This window comes from Etheostoma spectabile, chromosome 2 (genome assembly GCF_008692095.1).
Source record: "Etheostoma spectabile isolate EspeVRDwgs_2016 chromosome 2, UIUC_Espe_1.0, whole genome shotgun sequence".
In the NCBI taxonomy this organism is placed as follows: domain Eukaryota; kingdom Metazoa; phylum Chordata; class Actinopteri; order Perciformes; family Percidae; genus Etheostoma; species Etheostoma spectabile.
The window spans coordinates 26,447,791-26,465,783 of record NC_045734.1 but is presented as its reverse complement, the minus strand read 5'-3'; the positions used below and the strand labels follow the sequence as shown (position 1 = coordinate 26,465,783).

The following is a 17,993-nucleotide window of genomic DNA, read 5'->3' as shown; positions in this document are numbered from 1 at the left end:
GAGCTTAATTGGGTGTACAACAGGCCATCATGGCAGCAGGGACAAATGCTGATAATTAAATTCTGGGCAAAGGTTGACTAGAGAACATGCTACTTAGATTGAGTGTCCTTTCTTACTGATTAGGTTATGAGGCATAGACAGACTGACGATGACAGACAGAGAGAGAGATGCAGAGTGTGAAAGTGACCGAATGTCAAACAGACAGACTGGCTCAGATTGACAAACACAAATATAGAGACATTCATGAAAAAAAAAAAGTTCTCCAAAAGATGATCAGTCGCTCACCCTCAGTAATAAGATTAATCACTCCTCAATTTCCTCAAAACCTGGCTGTTATTCTTGCAGTTGTGTGTTTTCAAAGCATTTCAGTCAAACCTATCAGTGTCACGCGGAAATTGTGATTTCCATTGGGTAGGAAAAAGAATCACATTTCCCCAGCCCTTAATTGGTCACATGACGTATTAACGTATCATTGATGATTATCCACAATTGTGGTACCATGGAACCAGCACTGGAATAGTTTGTTAAACAAGTGGCAGTCTGAGCCCATTAAGAATGCATATTGTATTCAAATATACTATTAGTTTAAGGTGAAAACAAGTGAAATCACAATCAATCAATAGATTAAATAACGTGACCATTCTACGAACTACCATGAGACTGAGCTGGCCAGGACAATTGAGAGTAGTATTGTTTCTGTACGGTAAATAGGAAGCTACCACCAGCAGCTTAGCTTAGCATGAAGATTATAAACACAGGGATACAGCTGGCCTGGCTTTGTCCAAAGGTAAAATCCACCTAACACAATATCTCAATAATCAACAGGTTTTATGTAATTTGTGTAAAATGTGCTAAAACAGATGAATGAGAATGGTAAATTGCTGTTTTACAGGGGTATTATGTGCTGGACTACTCATTGGAAGGGCACAGTGACCTCCTGTAGTCTCCGACAGTGTCTGGAAAGAACTATGGTAGCCGTTTCCAGTCTTTATGCTAAGCTAAGCTAAGCTAACTGCCTGCTGCCAGTAGCGTCATGTTAACTGAACAACATTAGAGTGGTAACTTTTGGCAAGAAGGTAAATAGGTATATTTCCTAAATTGTTGGACTATTCTTGTACCAGGAAGTTACACCAACAAGACCAACCAACATTTTCTTTGTGGTTATGTTCTGAAAGTGTCATCAACTGACAGGTAACACAACGACTTTGAGAATGTTGTCTGTCATGATGTGACAGTTGTCACCATTGTTGGCACATGGCATCAGCATTTCCACTGAAAATTAATACAAATGGAAATAATCATAATGTTTTGATAAAAGCATTAGGAAATTCATTCTTAAAAGCTTAAGCTAAACAAGGAGATTATTTCTGACCCCGGAGAAACCTAACAGGACTCAAATCTGCCACATTGTCCATCGGTAAGCCGTGTCCTTGAACAGGGCTTGAAGCCTTGGATGTTCACTCAGATTAAGGGTTGCTGTGGATGAAAGCATCAGCTAAATGTAAGTGGAAAGTACAACAGCACAACAGCACATTACCTCCATGGTGGCAACAATGGGCTCTTCCTTTTATCACCGCAAAAACAAAGTGATCACTAAGCGTCAAGCAGCAAAAGCAATAACACATGCAGTAATAAGTGATTGTGGGCCGGAGGTAAGGCTGCCTTATGAGTGGCATCCCACATTACCATGGTTTTGATTTTACTCCAGCTCTGCCAAGGTCACCGTGCTTGTCTGTCACTGGAAATAGTTTAATTTCTCGCTCTTTAGAAATGAAAAAGGCAATAGATGTAATGGGAAACAAAGTTATCACATATACAGGCAAACCGGTTTATCAAGGCCATGTCCATTACATCCTTTTAATTCCCCCTGTACTTTAATTGACAAAGTGTGTGTGTGTGTGTGTGTGTGTGTGTTCACTTGTGTCTTTACATGAGTGTTTTTGTTTGTTCAGTGTATGTTGCCTACCTTCCTGTTTCTAATGCTTTCATCCCACAAACACCAATACAATCTTATACTTTTTTGCATACCAACATAACAGCCTGAGAGGTAATTATAGTGATGTGAATCCATGTCAGCACGCAATTAACCAAAAAAAGAAAACATCAACACCTGAAAAAAAACCATTTACACCAGAGGGATCCCAGATGTATTTTATGATAGATAATGCACTGTTTCAGCTTTTCCAAATAACTGTTTCTGACACTAAAATAAGTTGGATTTCGACCAAAACTGACTCAATCAAAAATGTATAAAAATATGCAAATTAGCTGTCAACTCCAGTCCATCACAGTATCAGCGTGCATGTTTACCTTCTGGATTTGTCTATTTTTCAATAATGCTAACTCCTAGAAAGAAAAATACACACCTGAATACTCAATACAATAACAGTGTTTACACATAAGTATCTGTTGCCTCTGGTGCGATAAGCAACTTTTAAAGATGCATAACTTCCACAGTGCCTGGGAGAGGTTGTTAAAAAGGAATATGAGGGGAATAACTTTGCATCAAAGATGAGGAAAAACTGTCCTGCCAGCAAAGGCAATATTATATCTGAATTTCCTAAGGCAAGTATGAATGAAATGCAGACACATGGATAAAATGTGAATGCATGTGTGATACACGTAATTAAACAAATATTAAAAGTAAACTATTTCATGACCAGGTAAGGAGCTAATTTTAAGTTAAGATTTCCCACTCGCGGCATAAAATTAATAAATAAATATATGTAGCAGGGGCGATTGTAGGATCGATCAGAGCTTTAGAGGGGCTCAGCCCCTAATGAGATTGTAACACGAATAGAGTGCCTTGCAAAAGTGTTACACCCCCCCCCCCCCCCCCCCCCCCCCCCCCCCCCCCCCCCGCTAAATCAGTATCCATTTCACTAGATAAACATGAATATATATTTATTACTATAACAGAGGTTAAATGCAAATATTGAACATATGAAAAAATTACAAAAGTCCCTTCAAGGACTACCAGAATCAAATGAAATGATGGTGAGGAGTAAACAATAAATAAATAAAAAATGAAACTTTCATTGACTGGGTTAGGTGCGTAGCACTGGCGACAGTGACACAGGATATTAAACCAGTTTCTTTAAACCTGGAACTGTTTGCCCTCTGTCACTAACAGACACGTTTGCAAACTAACACAAATGAATTTGTTTTTATTATTATAAGTTTTAGGGTGCTGAGATTAAATTTAGGAGGACTTGAGAACCCCTAAAACGGATCTAAAATCGCCATTGATATGTAGTTTGTTGACAAGGTTGATCAATTGCCATTGGTTATTTTCTTTTGGAAAACTCCAGATTTTGATCGCTGTTCGTGTCTGGAAAGGTTCACAGAATGATCTGGCAAAAAGCCGCTTGATAGATTGTGTTAAAGAATGTCAAATTAGCTTCAAAATAAGGTATACTGGTGGGTTGCTTCAGATTAAGTGGAGACTAGTTTGAGTTTCCATTGAGAAAGAAGTGGACGGGTATTCACCTTCAGAATCTAGAATGACAGCCACTTCTTCAGTTTCATCCCAGGTACACCTTTGCAGTTTTGCTACATTCTTAAGATCTGCAAAAGTGTGAGGTGATGTGTAGCTTAAGGTTTTATTTGCTCTGAGCTACGGCTCCCAGTCTTAGACTACGCATACACATTTGTGAACTACTCGGGCTCTCCGGTGTACAGTACAAACTAAAGCATTAAAAATGAAAAATGTTATTAAATTAGATCATTACTACGTAACATGTATCAAACTGAAACAGCAGTGACATTTGTAACATGTGTAACTCTGATGAACAGAAAAGAAAACACTATCAGCAACTATATTGGTGATCTGATATAAGAATGCTTAAAAGTCTTCACTACGTCCCTTTGTTTTGTCTCTCAGGCCTCAACATTGTAAACAGAAAGGTCAGAGGCCAATGTCACATGCAGTTCCCACAGAAACTGATTGACAGGTCTCTTGACTTTTCCCTGCTGATCTTGGCTCTGCCTGATCATCAGCTGGACGTCGTCGTCGTCGAGGATACGGATGAGGTCGCCCTCGTGGTCGCGGTAGTTGATGGCAATGTCGTCCAACTTGAAGACGTTTCTGAAAATAGAGACACGGACAGGGAGATGTTGACTTCAGATGTTTTTAGATATTTTAAGAGGTCCCATGGCATAAATTCTTTTCACTTTATGAGTTTTTTCTAACATTAATATGGGTTCCCCCAGCCTGCCTACGGTCCCCCAGGGGCTAGAAATGGTGATAGGTGTAAACCGAGCCCTGGGTATCCTGCTCTGCCTTTGAGAAAATGAAAGCTCAGATGGGTCAATCTGGAATCTTGCTCCTTATGAGGTCATAAGGAGCAAGGTTACCTCCCCTGTCTCTGATTTGCCCGCCCCATGAGAAAGAGACATCATGGCTTTCAAACGAGCAAAGTGGCAGTTGGTCAAGCCCACACCCCCACCCTCCACCTTGCCCCCCCTCTCTCCTCCTCAATAGCTACAGACTCAGAAATGGCACGTCCTACAGAAAGCTCATTGTGGGACGGGCTCTTGTTGTGCAAGATAAAGCATTAGAGAGAAATTGAAATCTATCTTTCAACATGTTGAAATGTATTTATAACAAACAAAAATGTAAAGAAATCAAGATGGAAAGACAAGCAGCAACAATCTCACTGGATTTTTTAAATGCCCATTTGCAAGTGGTACAGCTGCAATATCGGTTGTTTATGGCAACTGCACCTTAATAATGTATCATACAGCATTTGTGATTTAGAAACGTATTCAGTACTCTATGGACGATAAAAGATAGAAGACCCAGAGCATAACAAGGTGAGGGGTGTAATTATTATGAATGTTTTTTTTTTATATTCTTATTTTGTCTGACTTTATTTTATTAGGATTTTATTATTTAAAGCAATAAAGATATTTAACGAAGACATAACAAGAAAAAGCCTGCACCATTCTTTTAGCGAAGGAAATGACTGCCCCCACATGGCTTTTGTTGAAATATTACAGTTTAATTAAAACTTTGCTGTGGGAATTATCATTAAGGAAACACATGCTGGACCAAAGGAATTGGGTAATAATTGCAGATATGAAGTTAACACCCTCTCTATAATCACTTTTATTTGTATGGGCAGAGAGTAATGTTTGTGTCCAGGAAGGAAGAAAAGAGAGAGAGAGAGAGAGAGAGAGAGAGAGAGAGAGAGAGAGAGAGAGAGAGAGAGAGAGAGACAGTTTGAGGTTTTGAGTTTATGAAATTCCTAGAGGCATAACATGATGGAGTGTTACATCTAATGAAGGACATGCAAAGACCGCTTCCTGACAAAAAAACAGAAAGGACAAGTGTTTTTTTTCTTCATTAGAGGACATCAATTTACAATCTAAATCTTGTAGAGATATGTAACATCAATTTATATTATGATATCTTAAGTACTGTATGTCTATTGAATTGATGTGTATATGTATGTATTGCTTTGTATGTGCTTTTGTTTCCACTGTCAAAGCACTTCGTAATCCATTTCTTGATTGTTTTTAAGGCGCTTTACAAATGAAGTGATGCTGTGCCATCTTATTTAATTCACTGGTTTGATTCCATTTTAGACTCATTTATACTTGAGGCAAGGCATTATATTTCAGTTATTTCATTATCCAATAGTTAAGCAACCTTTCAGTTGCTACACTCTTTCTTTGGTTCTTCCTCTTTCTTGTTTAACAAAATCCTCCCTCTTCTCTTTCCTACTCACTATCTACTCATACCTCCACCACCACACAAACCTCTCCTCCTCCGTTCTCTTCACTCCCCCCCCCCCCCCTCCCTTTCTCAGTGCTAAGGCTTATTAAAACTCAAGACCAGGGTCTCATCCATTCTTCTCCAGGGCACAATATGAACACAGAAAAACACTAATGAGCAGATAAGCGTAAGAAATGAACTGATTATGAATAGGAAGGGCTAATCATCGTAGTGCTCACCTTTCCAAATTACCAGATAATGAGAAATTGAGGGAGCGGGAGAATGAAAGAGAACAAGACAGAGAAGAACAGATATCATAGTTTAATAAGCATATGCATCCTGTGATGGAGGTGCTGTGGGGGGGGGGGGGGGGGGGCAGTTGGGGGTCCTGCAGGAACTAATTTGACGAGTGGTGCTGATCGGCAACTGGCAATTTGCAGGTTTGCATTGCAGAACAGTTAAATACGCTGCCCCTCAGGACAGCCCGGGGAGTTAGTGGACTTTTATTCACCTGTTTGTGCTGCGATTAACAGACAGAAAATACAGAGTACCGAGGAAGGTAAAATGCCGAAAGTGTGATCACACATGTCAACAATTACGTCATTGTTTATCGATATAAAAATATCGCTCTGCTGCGCAAAGAACAAAACAGGATAACTTGGGATTTAAAACACCATCTTTTCAAGTCTAATATATGAAAATGGCCTTAAAAGGAACACGCCGACTTATTGGGACTTTAGCTTATTCACCGTATCCAACAGAGTTAGACACGTCGATACATACCCTTCTCATTTCCGTGCGTGTCTGACGTCCCCAGCATTAGCTTTGCTTAGCAAAGATCCTGCAGGTAACTGGTTCCAACTTCCAACCAGCTACTGCTCACAATAACGGCAACATGTTCCTATACATGTTGTGATTTGTATAATCACAGGGTGTAAAAATAACAAGGCTACAGAAGACACAGCCATATTCTAACCGCATACTAACTGGGAACTATATTCTCAGAAAGACGAAGCACTGGTACTTTTGCTACTTGGGCGGAGTGATTTGCTCGCAGCACCTGAGAAGTCCGGTCACAGAGCAGAGAGTTCGCCTGGAGTTTGCTAAGAGTTAGAGTAATAGAGCCAAATTCAACAATTACTAGACACTAAAAGCATAGTTTCATTTCATAGTTTCAATCATGGGTGTTTACTGCAACAATTAACAGGAGACCAGGTAATATCATGATGTTTCATAGAATTCCAACCAAAAAGGCTGGCCGCTGAATCTATGGCTATAATTGCTCTGGATATGGATCCAAATACACCTGTGGCCACCTTCAAGAACCATCGTGTTTGCTCAGAACATTTCACTGAGGATCATTATATTGAAAAAGGGAATTAGCCACACAGGCCATGAAACATGTTCTGAAGGATACGGCCATCCCATCGATAGTACAGACCGGACAAAGTCCTAAAGGATTCCCTTGCGGCTACGGTAAGTGTTCTGTTATGTTTTCAGAGGACTAACTTCTGTAACAGTGGTGATGTTAGTAACACTATTACATGAGTAGGGTGGTCAGTACTATGGCAGTTGTTCTCGGGCTACATTTATCTCCTGTAAAGTAACTGTGTTGTCACAAATGCGCTTTTTCCCCCCAGAATAAAATGATCGGTGCTAGAGCTAATGCTCACGACTGTAACCTTTACCTTGCTTATGAACTGGATTCCACATATAACTAGCTACACCACCAGTCCGTGTTTGTTCTGATCCTCCCCTTGACCTCAGTCTGTTCGGCATTTTGTTTGATATCAAGTATAAATCCTCTGACAATTCCTCAATGTCAGCCCTTGATAAACAGTCTTGTCCGCTACTAGCTAATTATTCACATTGGTTTTGTTGACGGAAATAACTGTGCTTTTTGATGTTGCTTTCTTTAACTGTCTATGTAATCACTCTGTCCAAGTAGCAGAAGTAGCAGTGCTTTGTCTTTCTGAGAATATAGTTCCCAGTTAGTATGCGGTTAGAATTTAACTGTGTCTCATGTGACCTTGTTATTTGTACACTCTGTGACTTTACAAATCACATGTAAATAGGAACATGTTGGCGTTATTTTGTCACTTATTAGGAGCAGTAGCTAGTTGGAACCAGTTACTTGCAGGATCTGTGCTAGGCTAAGCTAATGCTGGGGGTGTCAGATACAGTCACAGCACGCAGGGAGAAGAGAAGGGTATGTATCGACTTGTCTAACTCTAGGGGATACGGTGAATAAGCTAAAGTCCCAAAAGGTTGGCGTGTTCCTGTAATAAAACATGTTGAGCACTTCACACATGCTTCACAAAGTTGAGTTGAAAGATTACAAGTCGTCAACAACACGTACTTTTTCATTAATGCTAGCTGGAAAGGATTATCAGAACTTTGAAAAGGCTTGCATAATGTGATTATGATGTGAAATCTTTTAGAGCTTTCATGCAAAAAATAGTGTAATTGTCACATGCTTCACTGCCTCTACTTTAAGCTTTCATCAAATAGTTTTATGTTCCATTATCACACGGAAGGTAATGTAATTCACTCACAGGTGCAAGGTTGAATACAATAATTTTCCCCTCCACAGCTAAACAACAGTCGGCTCTTAACACCCACAAAATGGATCCTCCTGTTTCTCTCAAAACCAAAACAGGTGTAAATGATATTAAAAACATGACATAAAACACAGATAAACATTCTACAAAAAATGGCCCCAGTGATACACGTGATAGCCAGTTACAGAAATGTCTAGAATGTGGTATTCACCCACCTCATACGAGACAGTAGGTCCTTGTACGTCGGCTGGATAGTGAGGTCCTCCTGCACACACACATCTCTGTAAGAAGGAATACAACATTTAGACCGGCCTGAAAAATTCGCTCCTAAAAAGTGGAACCAGATGTTGTAGCCAATCCCTCGCTCCCCAGGAACAAACTGAATGAACTTCTTCCCTCTGGCAGGATGCTGCGGACCAAAACCTTACGCCACCAAAACAGTTTTTCCCCCTCAGCAGTAAGCCTCACCAACAACGCCCCGGACCCCCCACCAAAACTTCACCCCCTCCCCAGTCTCTACACTTTTTTTTTACATCTGCCCATTGCATATACTATATATCCTTTGCAAATTATGCACTCAACCCATCCAGCCTTTTCTCTTATGCAGTTACTTTGTATGTATACTACCGGTCAAAGGTTTGGGGTCACAAATTTCCATACTACTCCATTACAGACAGAATACCAGCTGATCTGAGTGGGTGGCTGATCTTTAATGCAATATCTACATTCCCCATTACCAGCAACCATTCCTCCAGTGTTCCAAAGGCTCATTCTGTTTATAATGTTATTGTAAAAACTAACTGAGAAAACATTGGAGAACCCTTATAAAATTATGTAAGCACATAATGTAATCTGAAAACTGCTGCCCTGGTTAAAAAAACAATGCAACTGATATCAGCTAGTATTCTGTCTACAATGGAGTGCAATGGAAATTTCCAAGAGCCTCAAAAATGTTTTTGTATTTCTTGTTTATTTCGTATTAATGTATAATATGTTTGTTTATGTATGCACCTTTCACCAAGGCAAATTCCACATACGTGAACTTATTGTGGCAATAAAACCCTTTCCTGATTCTGAAATGTAACAACAAATGCAACTAGCAAACTCAATAAAAAGGTTTACAGTTTAATTTCATCACTTCAAAAATGATCTGAATGAAGGCAATTAAGATTTACAGTAAAAGTCCCTCCACAAAAGTACAATTGCTTGGTGCACAGCATTCATGAGAACATCTTTGCACCTGACACCACCACCACAACAAATCGCAAATGTGAGTCAGTGTGAAACCCTTTCAATTAATTTTTGATTTCCAAAGGGTGTTATCAATGGGCGCAGACCCAAATGCCTCTAGGCGCAATTAGATAAACCTACAACCAATCAGAGCAACAAAAATGTGAAGACATGTAAACAGACTATAGCAGATGGAGATGAGCTATGATGGTGTCTGGGAATGAGTGTTGCTGTTTATGCCACTAACAGTTGAAAATATTACTCCAACAGAAATTTTCCCATCAGCTGAAGATGTCTTGGTTGTTTTCAAAAATGCCTCAACGGCGTCTTTACTGAGCAAGGTTTAGGCCCGGCATAGTGTCCCCAACTCAAGTGTGCGTGAGCCAAAACAATTACGTCATTGGGTTAGTTTTGTGTAAAGTGCAAAGGTGCCGCAAGTTGTCAGTCATTTCCCCGCCCATGTAAAATAAAAAGCAGAGTCTAGTCTGTAAATATGTCTGAACATGGAGATCTGCCAGAGCAAATTAAACATGAGCTTGCAGATCTGTCTGGTTCCCAGGCTAAAAAAAAGCACTCAAACTGTTCCAGATATCTGCGAGCTACACTCTTAACTTTTAGAGGGCTTTTAGCACACAGTAGATTTCACCCAACCTGAAGTCCAGGGTGCTGCGTGTGCTCTAGCCCTCCCCTAATTTCCCCCACAATCTGTGCTGTTAGTACTTATAACATCCACATAGTGGAAAGTTTGGATGACTTTGACTTTAAAGTTGTGAAGCGTGAACTAGGCATAAACAGACCTGGTGTGGACTCCAGAGGGGGTGAGCAGGAAGCAGCGCAGACAGCTGTAGGTGGGGCCTCCACCCTCACCTTCGGAGTCACTCTCCGGGAGGGGCTTGATGATCTTCACAAAGGATTGTGGGAAAATACCTGTTTGATTGTTCACCGTGCCCTGAGTAGAAGAAAGGACAGAAGACAGCAGGGAAAGGATGGGAAGAGAAGGATAAAGAGGTGATAAAAAATGCAAATGAGGAGAGACCCAGAGGATGGAGAGATAAGGGACTAACGATGAGATGGGTTGAAGATTTAAAGGAGATAAACACAATAACGCAGCAGGGACGTAACTCTAGAGAGAAGTTTCCCAGAATAATTAGCTTGTTCATAATATGCTGCTGATGTTCGAGCACTCAAAGCCTGTTTACAACACCCCTGGCGTCTAAGTGTGTCAGCGCACGCGCGCGCACACACACACACACAGACACACACACACACACAAGCAGCATTAGGCAACAGTTTTATGTAAAAATAAAAATATATACTGTATTTTTTTTAAATAATCCATGTGATCAAGCAACAGTGAACAACATTAAATAGGAAGGATTAGGACTCTTTACTCAAAATGCGAATAGATGTAGACATGGCATAGTTTCTCATTTTTACAGTTAGCAGTTAGGTAGGTTGGTTGATCTTTTTAATAGGGTCTTAGTTTAAAATTATAGCGTCAAGTTTTTTTTGTTGTGCCTCTGGGAAGCCTGAAAAGGTTCAGGTTTCTCTCCACTGGTGTGTTTGAAACATTCACCTTTACGCACCAGTTGGATTCTTCACATTTTCCACCCGCAGCTGTTTTGTCCACTGACTAAATCAAAAAGGCACCTTAAAGGTTTTAAGCGTTGCATGAACCTTAACCACCCCAAAAAACAACACACTTACTACTTGCATGGATACAAAGTTGCAAATGAGCAACGAGATGGTGTTTCCGCAGTGTTATATAAGGATTAATACATTATCAGTGTTTTCAGTTACAATTTTTGGATCTCTTTGGAAAGCCAGAGGCAAGATAAGTGCATCGTTCTCCTCCTCCTTCCATGTTGATTTTGACTCTCTCTCTCTCTCTTTCTCTCTCTCCCTCCCACCATATCAGCTTCCACCTCCTCCATCTCTCTCCCTCTCCCACTCACCCACTCCCAGGCTTCTCTCTCACACTCTTATCTTAACACCTTACACAGCTTTACCAAACAGGTTTCCTGACCCTTTTTTTAACTATTTGCCGGGAACCAGTGTCCCAGTGTTGCATTTTCATGTTAAGCAGCTAATTAAAATGCCCCACTTCCCATTTTTGGACGGCGATGACTTACACATGACACTTGCAGTGTGTAATCAGGACATTTTTTTCATTGAGTAATTGTTCCTCTGAAAGGGAAACTGGAGCATGGCGCCTCCAGACACAACTGTGGAGATACTTTGTGGTCACTGTATTCATGACATGAGTTATGTTTCTTTTTTTAAGTCATATTATATTCTGTAATTAACTTCTTCACTGATGCAACTTGTGTAGGGACTCTTTTCTTTAATTCCTTCCAACATTTTCCAAAGTGTCACAGATGTGCTCATTAAAAAACGAAACAAAGTGATCATAAAATAAAGCAAAATTGCAAAATACACTCCATGGCAAAAAATGTAATGGACACCCAAACAAATGATGTGGATACATCACTGGCAGAGCCATATGAGATTTTTTAAATACGGCATTTCAAAACCACTGGCATTCATCATCTGCTCAGCCTCCACTCTTTTTGAAAGGCTTTTTGTTAGAATTGGGGAGCTGGCTGCAGGGATTTGCTCACATTTAAGCCTGAATTATGGTTCTGCGGAGGATCCATGCAGAGCTTTTGCCGTAGCCTAAGTGTGTGGCCTGAAGTTTATACATGTGCGTTGGTGTGTGCGGCGATCTCTTGTGTGTGCGTGGGGAGTGTGTGGTAGAGCGAGTGAGAGAGTGATGGGGATTAGCTTCGGAGAGAGTACCGACTCCACAGGCACAGTGAGAGAAACAAAGTGTCTCCCCTGTGGTTTCTGGGAAATATGTAACAGGAAAAGTTAACCCTCTCCTTGATTCCATGTTGTTTATGGAGAAGGAGAACCAGGAAATGAGTCGGGGGGAAATGCAACGACAGCATTAGTGAGGTCGGACACCTCACTGATCAGGACTGGCTCACAAGCAATGTTCCAGTTTTTCCCCATAGGTGTTGGATTGGGGCTACATTTACAGTGCTACATTTTGGTTTTTTTAACGGGGTGTTGAGCCAAAAGCGAGCAAGTTTTTTCAGCTCCAGCAGAAGAACTAATCTCTTGTTAATCTAACACACCCAAACCACATATCTCATCAACATTCTCTTACACTGGGTATACGTGTGGCGGGGTAAACAGGAGGCAGCATGTATACTCAGCCCGTTGCTGGTAGTTGCCATAGTAACGTTAGTAGCTTATGCTGTGTTCTATTATTTATCCGAGTCGGAGTTCCGACAAGAAAGTCAGACGTTGTCTGGCAACACGCCCCCTTTCCTCGGATTTCCGACCTCAGTACTCGGACAACCCTTGTGGACGCCGAGCAAGAATTCCGATATCCGAGGTTAACAGAACGCAGCGTTAGTCTGAGAGAATGAGACGTCACGACCGATAAGACCCAATCAGGCAGAGAAACGTTGGCGTCAGTGTTGGCGTAGCCGAAGGTCTCCGTTTGTGGCCGTTGAGACTTCAACGCAACCCAGCAGATTCCCAAAACCAAAACGGGGTCAGAAGTGTTTTTAAATCCCCCCGGTTTAGGGACTCTGAAACGCCAGAGCAGTGGGAATGTGAGGTGTAAACGAAGCAAAAGATATTCATTTTTAAACCAAAATGTAGCAATGTAAATGTAGCCTGGGTGGAGGTCAGGTCTCTGCGTAGACCAGTCACCTTCTTCCACACCAACCTGGGACGACCATTTCTTTATAATCAGTTGGTGTTGGACAGGCTCACACATATGACCATGTGGACACAAAAACTGTAAATTGGACTTTTGGCCATTTTCTTAAAAAGCTGGAGAAGAGGTGGTAGTGCGTCCGATTATTCAGGTAGCAACATCTTCCACTATTCTCTTTTCATTTGACTTTTCATTTAGCCTCTATTCATTTATCCTCACTCTTTTCATCTTTCTGTTTAGCTCCACATCTGTCTCTCTCATTTCCTTCTGCATCTTTCCTGTTTATCTGTCCTGCTTTTCCCCATTATCTCCCTCTCTCTGTTGTAGAATCTTTACCTCTCTGCCCTTTGCTCTCAATTTTTCTCGCTCCTTCCTTCCCTCCCTCTTTCCCATCATTTCTTCATCTCTTGCCCTTGCCTGGTCTCTTCCATCACTTTTCTCTTTCCTCTACTTCCCCATCACCATTAGGATCCTTCCTTCTCTCCTTTTCTCCTCTTTTCATTTGTTCTCTCTTTTTGGATACTGTCTCCCTCCCCCCTCCACCTTTTCTATATCTTTCCCATCCCTCTCACTCATCTTTTAATGCCTTCCATTCTCCCACTCTTTCCCTCCCTCTCTCCTTCTCTACTTTTCTCTCTCCGTCCTTCACTCTCTCCCTCTCTCCCCCTCCCTCTCCAACGCTCTCTCTCTCTCTCTCTCTCTCTCTCTCTCTTTCTCTCTGTTCTTACCTCCAGCCAGTCTGCGTTGACTCGTTGCAGCAGGAAGATCACCTCTCCCTTCTTCAGATTCAACTCCGCCTTGCCGTTGCCGCGAAAATCAAATATTACCTGGGACACACGCACCAGATACACACACACACACAGACACACACACACACAAACACACATACAAAGAAGAAACCACACACACACGCACATCAGTAAGAGGCGAGAGGAACAAGAGAGGAGAGAGACGGACACATTCAACACCCAGAGAGAAGAGACGGTGAGAGCAGACAGGTAAAATACACTTTTTGCTGATGGACAACATTGTGAGTATTTGTATTTAAGTGATAGAAAAAGAGAGAGAAGCAGACAGACAGGAGAGGGATAAGAGATGCTTCTTTTTTTAGTTTTTCAGTTTGAAAAAGTTAAGATTTTTTGGTTTGGAGTGAGTGTCGGTGGGTGTGTGTTATTGAGAGAGGGACTGAAGGGATGCAAGAAAACACAGATGAATTTATCCTCTTGAGGAAGTACAAACGGTTGCGAGGAAGAGATAATTGATAAGAAAAAGAACCAAACCTGCGAGACATGTATGTGTGAGTGAGAGAGAGAGAGCAAAAGAAAGGAAGACAATGAGAAAGAAGGAATGCTACAGAACTATAATTTCATATGTTCAGTTATGCAGCTGTTCTGTGTGTTTGTGTGGAGCAGATCTGCATGTAATGTATCATGAGTAATGGTATTGGTGAATATATATTAAATGTTTAAAAGAGTGTGTTAATGCTGCAACCAATGATTTTTTCCATCATCAATAGATATGTATATTATTTTACGAAAGTTTGAAAAATAGTGAAAAAAGACGATCCCTGTTGCCCAGGGAGACATCTTCAAGTGTCTCGTTTTGCACTAACAGTCTAATACCCAACTAATTTTACTATGATATAAAACAGAGAGATGCTCCTCACTTGTGATAAGCTGAAACCACATATTTTGATTGACTTAAGTGACTAATCAATGACTAATCAATTAAGTGACTAACAATTTCAACACTATATTCATGTTTGCAGCTCTTTTGCGAGTATATACAGAATATACTGCTAGTAATAACTTTAGTGTTTAGGGTGCCCCTGTGTAAGTGTGTGTGTGTGAGTGTTTGTCTGTGGGAGGTGAAGTAAAAAGCATGTTTACAAAGTGGTAGTTGAGGAGATGCCAAGCTACAATACAAGGGTGTCTGTGTGTGTGTGTGTGTGTGTGTGTGTGTGTGTGTGCTGTGTGTGTGTGTGTGTGTGGGTGGGTGTGTGTGTTTTTTGTTGACCATGCTGGTTAGCATCATTGCATCTGGAATAAAAGCCTGCCAGAGTTGAATTTGCATTTAAAGTAGATCTCAGTAGAGTGATACCGATGCTTTAAACCAGTTCCTGTCCTTTTGCAAAGAGACTCCCCGAACACACAGATGATAAAATACGACTTTTACACACACACACACACACACACACACCACACACACACACACACACACAAACACACACACACACACACACCACACTCACTCACTCACTCACTCACTCACTCACTCACACACTCACACACTCACACACACGCACGACACTCCAAGCAAGTCTTTGCAAACGCACCATACACACAATAGCAAAAGAGAGTTGGAGAATCAGGAGAGGTACAGCGAGACCAAAAAAGAACAAGGAGCGGTTAAAGCAGTGGGAGGGAGGTGAAGAAGAGGAGGAGGAAGAAAAGGAAAAGAAAAGGTAAAGGTAAAGGGAGGTGCAATGATGGATCATTGCGGTTTTCATGTGGTTGTTTCATTGCGAGTGATTGTGTGATAATCCTCACAGCAGCCTGGTTGAGTGGGGCAGTGTAATGTTAGTAGTGTTTAAGAGTCATTTAGCTCATTACATGTTTTTGAAGTTCATGGTTAACTCTTTGTATGTGTCTGTGTGTGAATGACTGACTGCATGTGCAAGTGTGTGTGTATCTGTATGTGTGTGTGCAGAAAATCAGACGGGCCGGTGGTAGATTATAATGAAGCTGGGGAGTGAGGGAGCTGGCTGGATTGACAATCCATTGAGATTATGCTGACCCCTAGGAGACACACACGCACGCACGCAGGCACGCACGCACGCACGCACACACGCACACACGCACACACGCACACACGAATTTGGGGCTGCTATTTTTAATGCATTATTCCAGACGCTGTTTCATCATAGTGTTGACCTGCCGCTGGCAGTAATTTATAGATGATGTGAAAATGTGTTGGAGGCGATAAGATACTATCTCCAACACAAACACAACATATGATGTGACAAAGCAATTCCCCCTCTCTCTATGCCTCATTTCATCCCTGCTATCATTGTTCCACCTCTTCATCCTTTTACTATGACTCGTTGTTTTCACTTTGTCTCTATTTCAGTCTTTTTCTTTGATATAATTTGTTTTTTTTCCCGTCTCTGTCTTCTTTTGTGTCTCAGCCAACAGTTTAGTTTTGAATCCAAGTAGTCAAATCAGTGCTGAGCACCATACAGTAGACTAGAGTAGAATGACTACAGTAGTTGAGTGTATGCTATTTAAACAGATGCATTAAACATGGCAATTGTCCATCTATTTTTTTAATCAAATAATAGTTTTTGGCATCTGGCTAGCAAAAAAAAAGTTGAGATAAGTAAAATGTTAAAGGGGGAACAAATCAAAAGCAGGAATTTTGTAACTGCGATACATTTAACAATTATTCACACAGCAAAACAGCTTACAATTTGCTTAGTGTTTTACATTTTTCTTTTCAGTGTTTTTCATGGCAGTCAAAGAAACATGCAGATTTAAGAGTTAAGTGTTGGTTATGTAAGTCGACTAAAAACTATCTGTACAGCTGCATTGAATTGCTTCAACTTATAGATCTCAAAGGTGTAGTTAGCCCCATTCTAACAGGTGCAACAAGGCTGACAGTAGAGTCAGGGAAATGTTGGTTTAGCATTGCCAGACCTGTCTCCACAGCAGTTGTCAACGCTACATGGTCTGGGTATAACGCTCATTTATTCTGGGGGGGAAAAACGCTCTGGCTTGTTTGTATTTCTTTAAACCAATCACAACCATGCTGGGCAGCGCTAATTCCTGGATGCAGTGGCTATGCCCTTGCAAAATAGATAGCAGAAAGGGAGGCTGTCAGGCTTTATCCCAGCCATGCACATCCGTTGACTGGGGAGATGTCAAACAGTTTATCAGTTAAGGTGTAAACAGTTAAAATAGTGGGTGTCCCAAAAGAGCCTTAAAACATGAAGATCTGGCCAGCGATTTAGAGATATGAATTTATGCTATTATAATCTGGCAGATTATAATATCATAAATTCATATCTCTTTTGAGATCTGTTGCTCCAGCCAAAGTGTTTGACAGACAAACATGCAATGAATTTCTCAGGCAAAGGCACTACCTTCTGAATCAAAGAGGAAGAGCTTGATTCTATGATTCACCATTTTGCAATGTTACTCAACAATCATGCAGGATGAAATATAGCATAGTAGAAGCAAAGACACCAGTTTTTCAACACAGCAGTATAAATAGACCAGAAGGCAATGCAGCCACAGCTTGTGTCCTTACAAATCTGTTTTTCTGGTAATGTGTGAAATACAACAGCCCCCTCAATGACATTTTTGTAATTTGACCAGCCATGCAAAGTGTATATATATATTCATATTATGTATGTACTAAAGGGTCGGCCTCTAAATGTAGCTACACAACCCTTGGGTTTAGTCAGCCCCAGGAGCAATCATTCGGTTCAATTAGACTCGCACCGACCCCGCCTTAATGAGCTTGTTAAACCCTCATCTCGTTAGTCTGGCATTAGGGAGGCGAAGATGAGATCTGAGTTTTTTTTCTCTCTCCCTGACATAATGAAAGTGTATTTTTTTAAGTAGATGGCCCACTTCCTAGAAGGCCTGGGGTGAAAGATCATAGGAGGATATGCATTTTGCAGATAAGAATGAGCACAGGTTGAAGAGGTTGTGTGTGTGTGTGTGTGTGTGTGTGTGTGTGTGTGTGT

General features: G+C 41.0%; 2 protein-coding genes across 3 annotated transcripts in view; one reads left to right on the top strand and one right to left on the bottom strand.

The window, feature by feature from the left end:
• Positions 1 to 3,708: 3,708 nt before the first annotated feature.
• The window catches only part of ncf4 (neutrophil cytosolic factor 4), a 33,383-nt gene continuing 19,098 nt past the window's right edge, over positions 3,709 to 17,993 (bottom strand). The window contains exons 7-11 of the mRNA XM_032534535.1: positions 13,972 to 14,070; positions 10,308 to 10,459; positions 8,496 to 8,561; positions 3,841 to 4,087; positions 3,709 to 3,809 (exon numbers count right to left, since the gene is read on the bottom strand). Coding sequence (XP_032390426.1) covers positions 3,880 to 4,087; positions 8,496 to 8,561; positions 10,308 to 10,459; positions 13,972 to 14,070 — 525 coding nt within the window. The 3' untranslated portion in view covers positions 3,709 to 3,809; positions 3,841 to 3,879. The remainder of the gene's footprint in view (positions 3,810 to 3,840; positions 4,088 to 8,495; positions 8,562 to 10,307; positions 10,460 to 13,971; positions 14,071 to 17,993) is intronic.
• Positions 13,989 to 17,993, top strand: part of pvalb7 (parvalbumin 7) — a 36,120-nt gene continuing 32,115 nt past the window's right edge. Inside the window, exon 1 of one of the 2 annotated variants that reach the window (XM_032534613.1) lies at positions 13,989 to 14,241. The gene's annotated coding sequence lies outside the window, so the exon portion shown is untranslated. Of the gene's footprint in view, positions 14,242 to 15,684; positions 15,708 to 17,993 lie in introns of those variants that run through there. The other variant, XM_032534622.1, reaches the window with a different exon arrangement.